Genomic DNA, 19422 nt, shown 5'->3' on the forward strand with positions numbered 1-19422 from the left:
TACACATAAATCTGACAAAATGTAGATTTTCTTTACATATTCTATAAATATTTTTTTAATGCGAGTCCTTTTTGTGGGATATGAACGAGGCTACGAGACGGCGTTAAAGGGCCAGTCATCGCAGCCCATGGACAACCATTTAAATGCGTGCGTTGTCGGCCTTTGTAAAGTAAGTTAAACAATTCAAAGTCGTAAATCCTTGGGAAGACATCCTCCGAGACTCAATTCCACACTTTCCTAGTATATATATGTTTTTGCTTCATCTGTGTTACGCTTAGCTCTATTTAACGGAAAGAAAACGCTTACAAACGATAAGGCCGCCTGTTACACTTAACTTTTACATTACCGTTATTTATATTAATTTATAAAGTATAAGCTTTTATTGTGTGTTTATAAATAAAAATATTGAACAACGGCAAAGCTGAATTGCATAAAATTACTAGTTACAATTCAAAATTTACAACGTTATTTAATATATTTTCGAAATAATTGTAAAAATACTCACCATGCCAAGGAATATATTCCCAACACAGATAACGCTCTCGCAAACAGTTGTATTGGTGGCGCCTCGTAACAAATGGCCAAGCTTCAAGCAGAACCACTGTAAGGCTCCCCAGAAGAAGAGCACTTCCACTAACATACTAAAGAAGAATATTACTGGTAGCGTCTGCAAAAAAAATACAAAAGAACTGAAAATGTAAACACAGAAATTCTTTTGTATGTAATATGTATACATCTGATGTTGTAGTGACTGTGAGGACACTCGCGAATGCGTTGCCGACATGTAGCATGCTCTTTTTTATACTGTACTGGAAGTTTTTTTTGTTATTGGAGAGAAACAGACACGAGGCTCACCTGATGTTAGTTGATACCGCCGCCCATGGACGCGGACATTACCAGAAGGCTCGCAAGTGCGTTGCCGGCCTTTTTTCGGCTAAAAGTTGAGAACCAGGGACATGATTGGAGGTGATTAGAAAATATGTTTTAATTCCGCTGAACTATACTTACACTAAACGCAAAAACTCCTTCAGTTCTCACGAGAAGATCTCCAAAAACGAACGCAGCACCATCCACTCCATATGTCAGGAAAGTGGCAACCTATAAAAAAAGGTCCATAGACCAAATTACTCTATGGCTGAAGCATAAACTACGACCAGAATTGGCCTAACAGTTGAGATACGTCTTACAACCCAAATGTGCGTTCAAACCGCCGCTGTGTATATTTGAATTGTGGTTTTTATTGGAAGGAACAATATTTATACCCTACAAATACAATATGTCGATATTTAGGAAGGAGAGAAAAAGAAAGGTTTACTGACGATAGTTAAACGTGAAAACGTCATAAGAAAATACTGATGGAATGGTTGCTTTTTCAAAAAAAAATTTTTTATTTTATTTGTTTGATAGATATTTTGTATGGGTATAGAGGAGTAGGTAAATGGAAATCACAATTGAATTGATCAAGTAACATTTATTTGTACGCATAAATACAACCGATTGTGCCTCTTTGTCGCTCGTTCCGCGCTCTCGCTTGCACTTTAAGCCTTTGGAACGCCTAAGAGCGAGGTAACTCCGCAGAGCAAGGTAACTCCACAGAGCGAGGTAACGCCGTAGAGCGAGGTAACTCCGCAGAGCTAGGTAATGCCGTGGAGCGAGGTAACGCCGTAGAGCGAGGTAACGCCGTAGAGCGAGGTAACGCCGTAGAGCGAGGTAACGCCGTGGAGCGAGGTAATTCCGCAGAGCGAGGTAACTCCGCAGAGCGAGGTAACGCCGTGGAGCGAGGTAACGCCGTAGAGCGAGGTAACGCCGTAGAGCGAGGTAACTCCGCAGAGCGAGGTAACTCCGCAGAGCGAGGTAACTCCGCAGAGCGAGGTAATTCCGCAGAGCGAGATAACGCCGTAGAGCGAGGTAACTCCGCCGAGCGAGGTAACGCCGTGGAGCGAGGTAACACCGTAGAACGAGGTAACTCCGCAGAGCGAGGTAACGCCGTGGAGCGAGGTAACGCCGTAGAGCGAGGTAACGCCGTAGAGCGAGGTAACGCCGTAGAGCGAGGTAACGCCGTAGAGCGAGGTAACTCCGCAGAGCGAGTTAACGCCGTAGAGCGAGGTAACTCCACAGAGCGAGGTAACGCCGTGGAGAGAGGTAACTCCGTAGAGCAAGATAACGCCGTGGAGCGAGGTAACGCCGTAGAGCGAGGTAACTCCGCAGAGCGAGTTAACGCCGTAGAGCGAGGTAACTCCGCAGAGCGAGGTAACGCCGTGGAGAGAGGTAACTCCGTAGAGCAAGATAACGCCGTGGAGCGAGGTAACGCCGTAGAGCGAGGTAACGCCGTAGAGCGAGGTAACTCCGCAGAGCGAGGTAACGCCGTGGAGATAGGTAACGCCGTAGAGCGAGGTAACGCCGTGGAGCGATGTAACGCCGTAGAGCGAGGTAACGCCGTAGAGCGAGGTAACTCCGCAGAGCGAGGTAACGCCGTGGAGAGAGGTAACGCCGTAGAGCGAGGTAACTCCGCAGAGCGAGATAACGCCGTGGAGCGATGTAACGCCGTAGAGCGAGGTAACGCCGTAGAGCGAGGTAACTCCACAGAGCGAGGTAACGCCGTGGAGCGAGGTAACGCCGTAGAGCGAGGTAACTCCGCAGAGCGAGGTAACGCCGTGGAGCGAGGTAACACCGTAGAGCGAGGTAACGCCGTGGAGCGAGGTAACGCCGTAGAGCGAAGTAACTCTGCAGAGCGAGGTAACTCCGCAGAGCGAGGTAACTCCGCAGAGCGAGGTAACGCCGTGGAGAGAGGTAACTCCGCAGAGCGAGATAACGCCGTGGAGCGATGTAACGCCGTAGAGCGAGGTAACGCCGTAGAGCGAGGTAACTCCACAGAGCGAGGTAACGCCGTGGAGCGAGGTAACGTCGTAGAGCGAGGTAACTCCGCAGAGCGAGGTAACTCCACAGAGCGAGGTAACTCCGCAGAGCGAGGTAACTCCACAGAGCGAGGTAACTCCACAGAGCGAGGTAACTCCGCAGAGCTAGGTAACGCCGTAGAGCGAGGTAACTCCGCAGAGCTAGGTAACGCCGTAGAGCGAGGTAACTCCACAGAGCGAGGTAACTCCACAGAGCGAGGTAACTCCGCAGAGCTAGGTAACGTCGTAGAGCGAGGTAACTCCGCAGAGCGAGGTATCTCCACAGAGCGAGGTAACTCCGCAGAGCGAGGTAACTCCACAGAGCGAGGTAACTCCACAGGGCGAGGTAACTCCACAGAGCGAGGTAACTCCGCAGAGCTAGGTAACGCCGTAGAGCGAGGTAACTCCACAGGGCGAGGTAACTCCACAGGGCGAGGTAACTCCACAGGGCGAGGTAACTCCACAGAGCGAGGTAACTCCACAGGGCGAGGTAACTCCACAGAGCGAGGTAACTCCACAGGGCGAGGTAACTCCACAGAGCGAGGTAACTCCGCAGAGCTAGGTAACGCCGTAGAGCGAGGTACCGCGCATGAGTCATGTTTTTTCGAGTGTGCAGCTGGCTCCATCGAATTAAAAGACGTAGTCACGTCAAAAAATGAATTTTTATTAGTTTTAATAATTCTTTCAATATCTGTATCTGTTTCATGATCATTTGTTAATCTAATAGTCAAGTATGTCATATGTGCCTGACACACGCCGTCAAATTTTAGGTTTTGCTGTTTCCTCGCAATGTTTTTTTTTTTACCAAACGAGCGAGGGTTTGAGAGTCGCAGTGAACCCACCAAGCCAACATTGCCAATTTATGAAAATATTTTTCCATTTTGAAATTTTTTATTTTATTAGCTTACAGACAAATATATCGTTTTATAAATATGTTTATAATACAGAACATTAAGACTGTTCTTGCACATTATCTTAGTTTAATTCATTAGGATTGTAGACAATTAAGTCACCATAATAGTACTTATTAGCCATAATTATTGTAGATTAGTCATTCATGTAATGTCGCACTCTCTTTTGTGAACTTTATTGTTTTATTAAGAAAACACTTTTTAAACGGATTGAAGCTATGTAATAATAATATGTATTAATAAAAACGTATAATTATTTTACATAATTTTAATTTTTTCCGACGTTTCGCGTGCTTTACGGCGTGCGTGGTCACGGTGACTGAACACAAAAGGTGTTGAATGTCAAAAGTATCACAACTATAGAGACAGTTGATATCAACTTCGGGGCAATAAATACAGATAACACAACTTAAACACATCCGTTTAAAAAGTGTTTTCTTAATGTGTAAAATCTATGTTAACAAAAGACAATACTTTATCATTTTATGTAAAATATATAGAAAAAAAAAATAGGTACCTTATCCGAAAAACACTGTAACGCCATCCTTCCAGTATCCCATCTTATAAAGATGACACCGAATAGAAATTGTATCAACAACCCCACTGACACTGTGCGATAATTCACCCTCCCCGGATGAGCCGAAAACACAAATCCTGTAACAGCATTTATTGAAAATCAAATCTGTGGTACAGGTTCTATTTTTTTTACAGAACAGGGGGAAAACATCCACGAAGCTCATCTGAGGTTAAGTGATAGCTGCTGTCTATGGACACCCAATGCCGGAGGGCTCGCGAGTGCGTTGCCGGCATTTTAAGAATTACTTGGGTCAAGGAAAAATCAAGAATTAGAATTAGTTGGGTCAAGGAAAAGTCAAGAAATAGAATTAGTTGGGTCAAGGAAAAGTCAAGAATTAGAATTAGTTGGATCAAGGAAAAGTAAAGAATTAGAATTAGTTGGGTCAAGGAAAAGTCAAGAATTAGAATTAGTTGGGTCAAGGAAAAGTCAAGAATTAGAATTAGTTGGGTCAAGGAAAAGTCAAGAATTAGAATTAGTTGGGTCAAGGAAAAGTCAAGAATTAGAATTACTTGGGTCAAGGAAAAGTCAAGAATTAGAATTAGTTGGGTCAAGGAAAAGTCAAGAATTAGAATTACTTGTGTCAAGGAAAAGTCAAGAATTAGAATTAGTTGGGTCAAGGAAAAGTCAAGAATTAGAATTAGTTGGGTCAAGGAAAAGTCAAGAATTAGAATTAGTTGGGTCAAGAATAAGAATTGTTTTTTTTGTTTTAATTGTCTAATTTAAAAAAAAAACAAAAGAAAATATAATCAGACCGCAAAAATCAAAATCTATAATATTGATTTTACATGAAATGAATAGTGGAATTAACAGCGGCAGATTTTTTTTATTATTATATTAGAATTTAGAACAAATTCGATAAAAAACTCATATATTTAAGGCATAATTTTAATTTTAATTTAGTTTAAATTATTGTATACTATTGATAAACAATGCGAAAAATTAAGTGCGTATATTAAGAGTACTTCAACACTTTACAATAACCCGAAAAAGATAAAATAGAAAATGTAGCGTAGGAATGACTTTACCTTACATAGCAAAAGATGAAGTTACTAATACAGCCAACTTACCAACAATTAATAAGAAAGCAATTGCCATCAGTGGAGTCAGCCTGTCAGTGGCGCCTCTAGTGTCGAAATAGAGAAACACTGAAACCCCCACCAGTGCTACTGCTGACGAGAGCCAGGGAAACCAGCTGAAATATTAAATAAACTTATCAGAAAGCGACTTACAATTTTTTTCATTTTCCTATAGGAAATATAAATCATATTCCGCGTTCTTCATGTTATCCCAAATATGACTATAATACTATTTAAAACAAGACAATTCAAATACACATTACTTTTTCCATTGAGTTATGTAACCTAACGTTAGTTAAGTTACACATAAATATTTTAGCTAAGCGAAGCCAATATTGATACCTTAAGTTTTTACCACACTTATAAATTGTATTTTAACATTCTCCTTTCTGATTATCCAGTTATTTATGTATCATTCGGATTTGTGCACCCTTAGCAACTCCACTACCCGTAACTTTATGTTATAAACTCATATTTTAAACCATTAAAATCAGTTGTTATTTGAACAACTATACAACAACCTTCACCGAACTTAATTCACATATATATATTTTATTGACAATTCGTTGCAAAAATGTATACAATTAGAATTAATACATTTTTTTTTCCAATCCTTAATATTGGATTGACAAATTTTGTATTGAAAAAATAAAGCGTTAGGTTTTATGAGATGCTTAACTTGAGTCGAGTTGACCTAAAAACATGTGTTTACTTACATATGTACACGAGTTAGATAGATTATTTGGCGTAAATAGATAATAATCTTAAAAAATATATATCTTTCGGCTTATTCGATTATAGAATAAACGACACTAACAATAGAAAAAAGGTATTTAATACATTAAAAGTTTTATTATAACGCATATTATTTTATTATAACGAATTTATTATAAGTTAAATTATTATTTAAATATCACAAAAATATTATTTCTACATATTTAAAGAAACGTACATCTTTTATTTTAAAATGTTGACTATGCTTACTTAAGGCGGTCGATTGTTTGTGATGTTGTGCGCGCATGGTAAAAAAAATACCTTCATATTTTATTCCTAACGCTCCAGAAGAAGTTTAACATCAATAATCTCTATATATATACAATTCTCGCGTCACATTGTTCGTTCCCATACTCCTCCGAAACGGCTTCACCGATGCTTATGAATTTTTTAATGCATATTCAGTAAGTCTGAGAATCGGCTACTATCTTTCAAATCTCTAACCCCACCCCAAACATTTTTTTTTATTTTTTAGACAATTTTTGTTTCTATTTCTTTATGATACAACATACAAAAATATATACAACCCTTAATTATCACCCCTGTATATTAATAGTACATGGCAAAACGACGTTTGCCGGGTCAGCTAGTAACAATATATTATAAAAAGAAACAGTAAAATTAAAAAAAAGGTTATCAACCTTCTGTGCCTGATACATATGCCTTCCTTATGATATTTTTCTTCACTGTACGAGCGACTATTAAATGCTATACAAAGTCCAAGCCAACACAATCATAAGAAGCTGTGAAGAAAAAACTTTTTTTGATGTTACATTACTTACACCTTTTTCAGAAGCGGTTCCATCAATGATTCTATTCTTCTCCATATTGTCTCTTCGAACCATTTACCACAGTATCTCTTGACTATTTGAAAATATATTACAAAGAAGTATATTATACTAAGTAATGCTATCAGACTCCCAAACCCGTGACAGAGTTCCAATGGTTGTTTATCTGGAAACGAAAATGCTTATATGTATAATCAGTATTTATTCTGCAACTTAAACCAATAATACAAAAATCACGTCACAGTGCTTATGCTTAGCAACTCTATCTAGTTATGTAACCTAACATTATTTAAGTCACATATATATATTTTAGATCATAATTATAAGCGTAAACATAATGTATGCAATCATAGTTTTACTTAAGTTTTTAACACACTCATTTATTTTTATGTTACATGAAGCAAACGGGAAAGAGGCTCTGCTGATGTTAAGTGATACCGTCCATGAACACTCACACTGCCAGAAGCTCGCGAGTGCGTTGCCGGCCTTTTAAGAAGTGGTACGGTCTTTTCTCTAAGTCGATATGGTTCGGAAATATTTTAGTGGACAGCAATACACAATAAATTGTAATACAACGTTCTCGCCTCCGACAATCGCCAAAAAGGTCGACTACACTTGTATTGAAGTGTTACTTAGATTTACCCTTAGACAAGCCAAGTCAGTTTTTGTTAGTGTCGAAACATAATACCTTAAATATTATGTTAGTACTAAGCTCATATTTTAAACGATTTTATTGATTTAAGTAATTAATAGAGATCCAGCATGGCGAATATAATTTTTATTTCCTACAGCTTATTATATATTTACAAAGTAAATAATTTTTCATATAATGGCATTGTCAACATAAAAAGTAACTTAGCAGAAGTTCGTTTACAGCTGAAGAGCTCTCCCACGATTCACTTTCGATACAGACTACTTCGTCATTCCACAACTGAGGGTTTTGACGCGCACCACCACTATGTGGAAGCACTACGATCCTTCAAGAAAAGAGTGTAACAACTCTTTAAAGGCAACGCACTTGCGATCCCTCTGGCAATTTGAGTGTCTATTCGCGACGGTATCACTTAACATCAGGTGAGCCTCCTGCCCGTTTGACACTTACTTATACGGTAAAGAAAATAGCGTAAGGCACGGCTAACTCTCAAAAATTTGTGAATTAAGCGCAAAAGGCTTATTAAAGTACCTGTATAGAAAATAAGTACAGAAAAATTAGACCAAGCCATCAATTATTTGTTTTGTAAATATGTGAGTCGTTTATAGCTTTCAGTTAACTGAAAAGGCGCCATCTAGTGTGATGTAAAAGTAACAAATACAAACATGGATTGAACTAACACTCAAAAATTGTGAATTAAGCGAAAAAGGCTTGTTAAAGTGCCTTTATAAAAAACAAGTACAGAAAAATTAGACCAAGCCATCAATTATTTGTTTTGTAAATATGTGAGTCGTTTATAGCTTTCAGTTAACTGAAAAGGCGCCATCTAGTGTGATGTAAAAGTAACAAATACAAACATGGATTGAACTAACACTCAAAAATTGTGAATTAAGCGAAAAAGGCTTGTTAAAGTGCCTTTATAAAAAACAAGTACAGAAAAATTAGACCAAGCCATCAATTATTTGTTTTGTAAATATGTGAGTCGTTTATAGCTTTCAGTTAACTGAAAAGGCGCCATCTAGTGTGATGTATAAGTAACAAATACAAACATGGATTGAACTAACACTCAAAAATTGTGAATTAAGCGAAAAAGGCTTGTTAAAGTGCCTTTATAAAAAACAAGTACAGAAAAATTAGACCAAGCCATCAATTATTTGTTTTGTAAATATGTGAGTCGTTTATAGCTTTCAGTTAACTGAAAAGGCGCCATCTAGTGTGATGTATAAGTAACAAATACAAACATGGATTGAACTAACACTCAAAAATTGTGAATTAAGCGAAAAAGGCTTGTTAAAGTGCCTTTATAAAAAACAAGTACAGAAAAATTAGACCAAGCCATCAATTATTTGTTTTGTAAATATGTGAGTCGTTTATAGCTTTCAGTTAACTGAAAAGGCGCCATCTAGTGTGATGTAAAAGTAACAAATACAAACATGGATTGAACTAACACTCAAAAATTGTGAATTAAGCGAAAAAGGCTTGTTAAAGTGCCTTTATAAAAAACAAGTACAGAAAAATTAGACCAAGCCATCAATTATTTGTTTTGTAAATATGTGAGTCGTTTATAGCTTTCAGTTAACTGAAAAGGCGCCATCTAGTGTGATGTAAAAGTAACAAATACAAACATGGATTGAACTAACACTCAAAAATTGTGAATTAAGCGAAAAAGGCTTGTTAAAGTGCCTTTATAAAAAACAAGTACAGAAAAATTAGACCAAGCCATCAATTATTTGTTTTGTAAATATGTGAGTCGTTTATAGCTTTCAGTTAACTGAAAAGGCGCCATCTAGTGTGATGTAAAAGTAACAAATACAAACATGGATTGAACTAACACTCAAAAATTGTGAATTAAGCGAAAAAGGCTTGTTAAAGTGCCTTTATAAAAAACAAGTACAGAAAAATTAGACCAAGCCATCAATTATTTGTTTTGTAAATATGTGAGTCGTTTATAGCTTTCAGTTAACTGAAAAGGCGCCATCTAGTGTGATGTAAAAGTAACAAATACAAACATGGATTGAACTAACACTCAAAAATTGTGAATTAAGCGAAAAAGGCTTGTTAAAGTGCCTTTATAAAAAACAAGTACAGAAAAATTAGACCAAGCCATCAATTATTTGTTTTGTAAATATGTGAGTCGTTTATAGCTTTCAGTTAACTGAAAAGGCGCCATCTAGTGTGATGTAAAAGTAACAAATACAAACATGGATTGAACTAACACTCAAAAATTGTGAATTAAGCGAAAAAGGCTTGTTAAAGTGCCTTTATAAAAAACAAGTACAGAAAAATTAGACCAAGCCATCAATTATTTGTTTTGTAAATATGTGAGTCGTTTATAGCTTTCAGTTAACTGAAAAGGCGCCATCTAGTGTGATGTATAAGTAACAAATACAAACATGGATTGAACTAACACTCAAAAATTGTGAATTAAGCGAAAAAGGCTTGTTAAAGTGCCTTTATAAAAAACAAGTACAGAAAAATTAGACCAAGCCATCAATTATTTGTTTTGTAAATATGTGAGTCGTTTATAGCTTTCAGTTAACTGAAAAGGCGCCATCTAGTGTGATGTATAAGTAACAAATACAAACATGGATTGAACTAACACTCAAAAATTGTGAATTAAGCGAAAAAGGCTTGTTAAAGTGCCTTTATAAAAAACAAGTACAGAAAAATTAGACCAAGCCATCAATTATTTGTTTTGTAAATATGTGAGTCGTTTATAGCTTTCAGTTAACTGAAAAGGCGCCATCTAGTGTGATGTAAAAGTAACAAATACAAACATGGATTGAACTAACACTCAAAAATTGTGAATTAAGCGAAAAAGGCTTGTTAAAGTGCCTTTATAAAAAACAAGTACAGAAAAATTAGACCAAGCCATCAATTATTTGTTTTGTAAATATGTGAGTCGTTTATAGCTTTCAGTTAACTGAAAAGGCGCCATCTAGTGTGATGTAAAAGTAACAAATACAAACATGGATTGAACTAACACTCAAAAATTTTGAATTAAGCGAAAAAGGCTTGTTAAAGTGCCTTTATAAAAAACAAGTACAGAAAAATTAGACCAAGCCATCAATTATTTGTTTTGTAAATATGTGAGTCGTTTATAGCTTTCAGTTAACTGAAAAGGCGCCATCTAGTGTGATGTATAAGTAACAAATACAAACATGGATTGAACTAACACTCAAAAATTGTGAATTAAGCGAAAAAGGCTTGTTAAAGTGCCTTTATAAAAAACAAGTACAGAAAAATTAGACCAAGCCATCAATTATTTGTTTTGTAAATATGTGAGTCGTTTATAGCTTTCAGTTAACTGAAAAGGCGCCATCTAGTGTGATGTATAAGTAACAAGTACAAATATGGATTCAATTTGGCAAAGTTTATGTTCATTACCTACTTTACTCCAGACTGATGATTTGTTATGTCGTTTTATATAGTACTGCACTCATGTGGACAATGTACATTATCTATAAGTAGCGTATATATAGAGGAAATAGATACTCAAGTCGATAAAATACTCACTTATATTAAGCCAATAATATAAACAGCCGAAGAAGAAGCCGATAATCAAGCCATTGATGAGAAAAATAAAAATTATTTTCATCGCTGAACTATTTTTCTTCACGAAGTCTTCAGTACTGGTGCTCATCTTTGACATGGTCTGTTCAAACCAGCCATTTGGTTCGTAATCTAAAAGTTCATGGACTACCTATAAAACATGAAATATAATAAATGTTTCAAACTTTTACAAGTATCCTAAACCTAAATATACATATACATATGATTAGATTATTTGAGGCAAGATCATTAATTATTTATTATCTGCCTTCTAAACATAAAATATATTTAAAGAAAACACTTTTTTAACGGATTGAAGCTATTGTTATAAACCTATAATTATACAGAGCCGTGACCACGCACGCTGTAAAGCACGCGAAACGTCGGAAAATTTTAAAATTATGTAAAATAATTATAAGATTTCTTGTGTTTTCTTTAAATGTGTAAAAGTTATGTTAATAAAAGACACTACTATAATATATTTATTAATAATATATTTTATATTGTTGCGTCCGACGAACTTTTGACTATACCACGCGTTACCAAGTCTTCCTGTATCGCCATATATTTTTTCATACACTTTTACGTTAAAACAGGCCATGCTACATAATTGTAGACTACAAAATACTAACTTATTTTTTTACAACTTAAACTTACACGACTAATAGGTACTCATATCAATTCTTTATGGATTCATTAATAATAATAATAATATCGCCACTAATTAATAACAGCTAAACGTTATCTCCTTTGTCATAAGGAATCACTGAAATTACACCGTTTTAACAGAAGCCGGATGTAAATAAAAACCAACGTCATCACGTCGCAATCAGCCAACGAAATCCTTGGACATCAAAAATAGCCTAAATAATACGATTAAGTCATACCTGCCCATTTGTGTCTCCATTTTTCTTCTGGATATCTGTTAACTCTAGAGAAACCTCACTATTCTGTAAAATTAATAAGTTTATTATTAGTTTAATTCAATCAAGTCGGAGGCCTAAAATTCTTTGCTTGCTTGTGCTATACATTTTGTAGTTTTGCTATATGACGTATATTGATTGAATAATATTTCATATACTTTAAATTATCGTGAATTTAATGGGGTACCGAGACAGTATTTCACTAATAAGCTACATACTAAATTACATATAGTGCTATATTCACGAATACACAAAGGATTACACACACTAGAATTTGGAGTAAACAATCCACGTCTGACGTCATAAAAAATATTTTAATATCAAAATCATAAACAAATTAAATTTTACTTTGTTTTACGAGTCCTTATAAACTTTTATCGGTAGTAAAAAACCAATAAAGATTACACGTTTACGTAACTTTCAAATTTGTACTGACGTAAAATAAAAATCAACGACTACTTTAATAACCAAGCAATTACTGTTAAACATGATTAAACACCCAATTATATAATTACGCCTTTAACGATGCTCGATTGTCTTTAATGAGTTATATTTTTCATATTGGAAAAATTTGTACCAATCCTAATACGACACCGAATGATTTCGAAAGAATCGTCAAAGATTCAGGCGTACTATTACAAGGTAGGTTAGTTTTTTATAAGGTTATACCAAAATCTGTCTTATTAAGTTCATAAAGCTTCGTGTTTTGGACGCTCCACACGAGGTAATTTGATTGTGAGGGCTATTGCAAAATTTATTGAAATTATTTGGAATTTAAATCTCGGTATTTCATTATATATTTTGAAAATTTGCCTACTGTGTTTTTTTAGAATTTGAGTTTCTTCAGTGAACAATTCAATTAAAGAATTCTTAATATTAATAATTGCGAAGCCTGTAGGCGAGGCATGGCACAAAACATGGGAAGCACTGGATTAGAGGCTTAAATCTCAGTTAAAACTAGGCGAGGCGACACTTCGGAAATTAAACGGTAATTTAGCGTTGAGTTGTTTAACAATAAAGGGCAGTCAATGTGTCTCAGTAGTCAATGTGTTTAGACAGTACCGTGGTTATAGTAACGATGTTTTTACACATAAATATATTACATATAAAAACTCATATTTTTCTTCGTCATTTTATGATAAAGGGATATGGTATAGTTATATATGGCATACGTAAAATATTCGCGGGGTACGTAAAGGAAAAAAAAAGAGCGGGCCGGCCAAGATGAAAGTGGGCTGATGATTTAATAGAAATAGCAGGAAAAGACTGCCATACTAAAGGGCCAAGTGTCTAGATATAAGTATAAGTTAATAACACTACTAACATTTGAAATGGAACTTAAGGATATGGAAATAAAAAAGGCTTTATTAATACGATTATTAATATTATTTACGTCCCCTTAAGTAGTTAGTCCTCTTAGTAAGCAATGATGATACAGTTCACTGCATCTATTTTACGAATATTTTGATCCCCGTACCTTTTACTGTTACTCGAACTGTACTATATATAAACAGTATTGGATACATATGCAATCAATTCTTTGTATTAAAATTCAATTTATTAAGTCTAAGGATTATTATTATTAGTCTCTGTATTATTTATATATCACAGTTGACATATTTGACAAATAATGTAAGTGACAATTTGGCTAATCAGCTGTTTACAAACTGTTCGTAAAAGAGGTTATACAATTATGCAATCTGTAGACGTCAAATTGTTAGTCCAATGGCGTGAAGGCAAATAATATTAATAAATACTTATTCTTTAAGACGGTCCTCTGAAACACAATTGATCAACAATCCAGTAACGGTAGAACTGTCTTACTGTGAGAGATTAAATGCAAGATGGTCCGTTTCGTTTGATGACGAATGATTATACGTTTATTCAGTAAGGAAACATCACAAATATTATTAAAAAAATACAAGTTATAATTAGTCCTTGAATTGCTCCACAGATGATAAATTTTATAAAAGACAACAACTAAGATAAACAGATACTAATAATTGGTACCGACATATGAAAATAAGTTCAATAGTGATTTGGTCAGCTATATCTTTAAGAAAATCGAAAAATTCGCCTCATATTCACACCAACTTGCTCGCAGCTATGATTATATTTAACATGCTATTGCCCAACAACTTTACGTGATTTTTAATGTATTAAGAATTGTTCGTTATAATATAAACACGGTTTCCCCGTCTCTTACTGATGATTTTAGATGTTTCCCATTGACATGATTTGAATGATTTGATGATGAAAATGATTTTGCCAGAAATCGAATATTTGAATCGGACCTTTGAGCTGACAAATAGCGTGTGCGTTAAAAACGATACAAAATAAGCACATCATTCGTGAAGTCTAGATATTCCATTATTTTCATATTTGTTTAATATAGCAGTAGTCAAGATAAGCATTGTTTGTACGTGATGTTTTCAGTTGGTTAACACGTATTATGACTCATGAGAAACAACTTGCTACTGTAGTTATGTAAATTAAATACCTTTTGAAAATTTTAATACAATTGTAATATTTTGTTACATCAGCGCTAAGACCTCGAGAAATTACATACAAACACTTCGGGGTAGCTACCTTTGGACCTCTAACATTAATCTTTGTGTTATATTTATATAGGTAGTATAATATATGAGGAATCAATAAACTGTGATATTCGTAATGCAATTATTTATAAACTTGACTTTTGTTGTCGAAAAAAGAAAAATCACAAGTTAAGCAAGGAAAACCTGATGTACATTATGATACATATATACCTTAACATAAACCAGTAGCACATCGTTAATATGAGCATAAAAATGGTGATCGCAACATAGCTCTGGTAATAAAACCGCAAAAAAACACCAAAAGCAAACATGACTAAGAATTTAAATCAAATTTAAAATTATATATCACAGTAACGCGTTACATAAAAATAAACGCAAATTTCCATTATGCAATATCTTTATATATAATGCTAATCTACGTATGTATGTCACCTTTTAAACGGCTGGATCGATTTGAATAAAAAGCATTGTTTGGCTGGCGCCCTGGATGGATTTAGATTTACAAATCAGCCTTTGCAATAACAGGCTTCCCGCACTCGTAATAAAGTATACTATACTAGTTTCCCTGCCTAGGAATCTATACAATTTAACGATTCATTCCACAGAACGACAACGACATTAGTTAGTACATTGTTGGTATACTTACAACGCTCCTCTTCCGCGTCTCCGTTGACGATTCCTCCATTTTGCTTTTTTCAAGTTAGTGTCGTAAAATCGAAAAAGATACGGTTTTATTTCGCCTTTCCATCTGAAAAATAAAAATTAGTGGTTAAAAGCTTTTCAATTAAAACTCTGTCGAGTTTCATCACGATCTCAACATTGCCACATCAGCGCTACGAATATTGAGACAACTATAACCAAACAGCATACGTTGTGACGCTATCGCTATGGGCATAAAAACAAACCTAAAGCTCAGTTTAAAAGCTTTCGTATAGTCAATTATTCATTGTCTGATTGTGATTCAATTGCTGGACAAGGAAGCCTGATGACATGAAATATAACGATTTCGTTCGTTTTGTTACAGTATTTTATAAATATTTCACACTAAAATATGACACAAACACCTACTTATAAAGTTATCATCTTGAAAGTTAGTCTTGCAGATATGTATTTTCTTGGCACGTGTCCTTCTCTCTAGCGATAGCCCGATAAAAAATATGAAAATAATCCACTGATACGAAAATCCTTATCGAAGCATGTTAATTTTTACAAGCCGTGTCGTGGTTTTGTTTGAAATTAGCTGTGACATTGGCTTTTTGTGTTATAAATGTAACGTCTAATGTGTATTTAAATGTTCATTCAAAAGTATTGTTATAATCAGCGATATGAAACTCGCATTGTTAAATACTATAAACACATATTTCGTAGGTGTATGTGTGGAAATGTATTGTCAACATGCCTAGCCCTATTGTAAAATTTTAATGCTAATCTGCGCTAGTTATCCATAACAAGTATTTAATTAAAGGATATTAATACCATGATTAAAACGTAGAACCGAATTATAAGTCCGAATCGTTGTTTTGTTTTTTCGTCCTAGAAAGAAATTAGAGCCAGTCAGGGTCACGTCTAATACCTTTTTAGAATCCCTATTAAATGCGCCAAAACATTGTAATACAGGGTCACTTTTCGGTAGAGTATATTTTTTTAACAGTGTGGTCCGAAGTAAACAAAAAGTTTTCATTTCGTAAAACTTAATATTATTTTCAATAAACAACCAGAAATAGTATATCTATCTAATATACAGATTTTTTCGAATGTTAATAAGAATTAGTGAAAAAAGTCAATTTTCTTATGAAAACGCAAAATAAATTATAACTCTGCAGGAGTCGAGTTTAAGGACCTCCTGTAGAACAATTTTTTGCAGCGGATGACCCCATCTAAACCTAGTTGCGTTTGATCCACGACTTTTTGGCCATCCTGTATAGTAAACTATACAAATTAAGTACTTGTCTTGTACACAATAAGTAAGTTTTCCAAAAACAGGAATAATTATAACTTATACACGTTAGGTAGTAGAATAACAAAACGATATTCGAATAGATTTATGAAAATTAATGTGTTAAATAAATTCAATACACTTCCATTACTTTTGTGACATTATGGCTGATCTTATTATCCTTCAGTCCAAATAAATATTATAACTACGGCCCATTCTGCGGCTGGGTTTTAAGAATTTGGGAAAATTTGATGACATCATTGTAATTGTGGTGGTATTTAATCCTTACCAGGACCAAACACCAATCCTCTTTATAATATAAGTACATAAAGATTCAATATCAGGACCCTAATCTGAGCATAGAGATTATTCTTTTCGGTATACATAGCTATTAAAACGAAAAAAACTATCGAGCTTGCTGTAGTACATGATTTTTTTAACTTTCTATTAGAAACGACAATTAGCGCGAACTTTGACTGCAAATCTTGGTTCTGAATCATAACCTTTAAAAATAAAATAAATCAATGGCGCTACAAACTTTTTAGGTCAGGGCCTCAGATTTCTGTATCTGTTTCATGATCGTTTGTGAATTGAATAGAGTAGGTGATCAGCCTTCTGTGCCTGAAACACACCGTCGACTTTTTGGGACTAAGGCAAGCCGATTTCCTCACGATGTTTTCCTTCACCGTTCGTGCTAATGTTAAGTGCGCACATAGAAAAAAAATCCATTGGTGCACAGCCGAGGATCGAACCTACGACCTCAGGGATGAGAGTCGCACGCTGAAGCCACTAGGCCAACACTGCTCTCAATCATACCCTTAGTGCTTGGAAAACAATATATTTACCATGACACAGTTATACTCTCTACCGGAACCACACATAAGAATGAAGGTAATCAACTATTATCGTTCCTTCTTGAAACAAGAATGAAGTTAACCATGAATTTTATTAACTAAATGTATGTCGCAAAGTATTCTAAAACAGAGGTTACTCCTCTGCTAGCATGCCGGCCGGTCGCAAACGCCAGTATAAAGTTGTTGTGATTAGACACACAAATATAGCTTTTACATAAAAGTGCATTCAAGTGCTAAATTCCACTTAAATCTTTCCAATTGTATTTATCTTGTTTGGCCAATATGATTCGAAGTTTCTTCGAAGCTTGAATGAATGACAGATTTCAAGTTGTCTTCAGTAGTGTATCAATTTAACGACGTATCTCTATTACATTCGCAGCGCGCCCACTACAGCTTCAAATAATCTACATATATTATTAATATATGATAATTTAGGTACGTAATACAAGAGGCATTTCGATTAACGATAGTAGATAATTTAATCTTATACATTATCCACTTATTATCTGTATATAATAAAAATAAAAACAATGGTTCTTTGTGCATAAAGAACCGTCAGAAAATAATACTTATTGTTTTTTGTGTAAATAAAAATTTTATAATTTTTGAACATAAGTTCACGTACGCAACTATAGTAGTTTTTAACCGCTGGCATTTTATATGGTTTTAATCGAGCGACCTTAATGCATAAAAACCAACAATGGTGCTAGGTTTGGGCCTCAGATTTCTGTTTCATGATCATTTGTTAATCTAATAGTCAAGCCTTCTGTGCGATTTCCACACGATGTTTTTCTTCACCTTCAAGCTAACTTAAATGCGCACATAGAAAGAAGTAAATTGGTGCACAGCCGGGGATCGAACATACGACCTCAGGGATGAGAGTCACACGCTGAAGCCACTAGGCCAACACTGCTGTACTTCATATATTAGCTCAATAATAACAGTGCCCCACGGTCCGAACGCATGGATTAATAATTTCTAAATATTTACGAAATGAAAAAAGAAACGTTGTACAACGCATTATGTAATAAGAAATCAACTTGATAACGAGTTTGATAAAATATAAATTTATTAGAAAATCTAAAATATTGTTACTAAACCAATCATATTGAATATTTAAACGTTACAAAAACAACGCAGTCTTATAATAACTGTACAAAATTCCAAATTCCTTGAGTTGGAATTAATTGGAGGAAAACTCAGAAATAATAAATACAGGAAAAATTGAATATAAAAGTTCTAATAGATCTATAGATCTGGCTTCTGTTAAATTACATTTACCGCGCAGAATACCTCTACAAACGCCTATATGCCTCTGTAATAACGAAAACGTTTTTGGTTAATAATTTTACGATCTAATTTCTATATCAATTCTTATTATTTAAGGTTAAAATAGATATAAAATTTTATCATTTGTGAGATAGATGAGATTTCAAATAGATCAATACACATTTTTTATATACATATTACTTACTAGATAGGAAACCAAAAAAGCTGAATATAGCTAAATTATATATATTTACGTTTTGCATAATGTTATTTGTATACTTATTTTATGAGCTGCTTTATTTTATTACCTTCAAATAGAGATACACATTTTTAACGAACACGCAGTTTATGTATAAAACAGGAATCTTATGAAAATCCCTCTTTGAATATAATTCATTAAATTAAAAAAAACTTACCAGGCTTCAACAACTTTCTTTTAAACAATCCTTTATATACTTTCATTTAGAAAGTCCTCACTAAATATGTAAAATATGGTCACCAGTTAGTGACTATTACTACGCACTTACAGTTATCTTTCAAATCCAGCAAGAAAATATTTAATAATTATAATTTGAAATTTCGACCGAAACGTAATTTACGGAATACACGTCTTTCTTCGACCGTTGTCAAAGTAAACTGAAGGAGTATGAAAATTACA

General features: G+C 34.7%; 1 protein-coding gene and 1 long non-coding RNA gene across 6 annotated transcripts in view; one reads left to right on the forward strand and one right to left on the reverse strand.

The window, feature by feature from the left end:
- LOC123710868 (uncharacterized transporter YutK-like) overlaps positions 1–19422 on the reverse strand; it is a 30128-nt gene that overhangs the window by 9391 nt on the left and 1315 nt on the right. For 2 of the 5 annotated variants that reach the window (XM_045663142.1, XM_045663143.1), the window contains exons 2-9: positions 15352–15453; positions 12112–12174; positions 11189–11375; positions 7015–7186; positions 5450–5574; positions 4323–4459; positions 1009–1098; positions 506–667 (exon numbers count right to left, since the gene is read on the reverse strand). In XM_045663142.1, coding sequence (XP_045519098.1) covers positions 506–667; positions 1009–1098; positions 4323–4459; positions 5450–5574; positions 7015–7186; positions 11189–11375; positions 12112–12174; positions 15352–15390 — 975 coding nt within the window. In that variant the 5' untranslated portion in view covers positions 15391–15453. Of the gene's footprint in view, positions 1–505; positions 668–1008; positions 1099–4322; positions 4460–5449; positions 5575–7014; positions 7187–11188; positions 11376–12111; positions 12175–12253; positions 12379–15351; positions 15454–15773; positions 15837–19180; positions 19403–19422 lie in introns of those variants that run through there. The other 3 variants (XM_045663140.1, XM_045663141.1, XM_045663139.1) reach the window with 3 other exon arrangements.
- LOC123710869 lies at positions 12561–13523 on the forward strand. The gene is made up of 2 exons (XR_006753876.1): positions 12561–12789; positions 12978–13523. It is a non-coding gene; the product is annotated as an uncharacterized LOC123710869 (long non-coding RNA).

The sequence above is a fragment of the Pieris brassicae genome, chromosome 6 (assembly GCF_905147105.1).
Source record: "Pieris brassicae chromosome 6, ilPieBrab1.1, whole genome shotgun sequence".
Lineage (NCBI taxonomy): Eukaryota > Metazoa > Arthropoda > Insecta > Lepidoptera > Pieridae > Pieris > Pieris brassicae.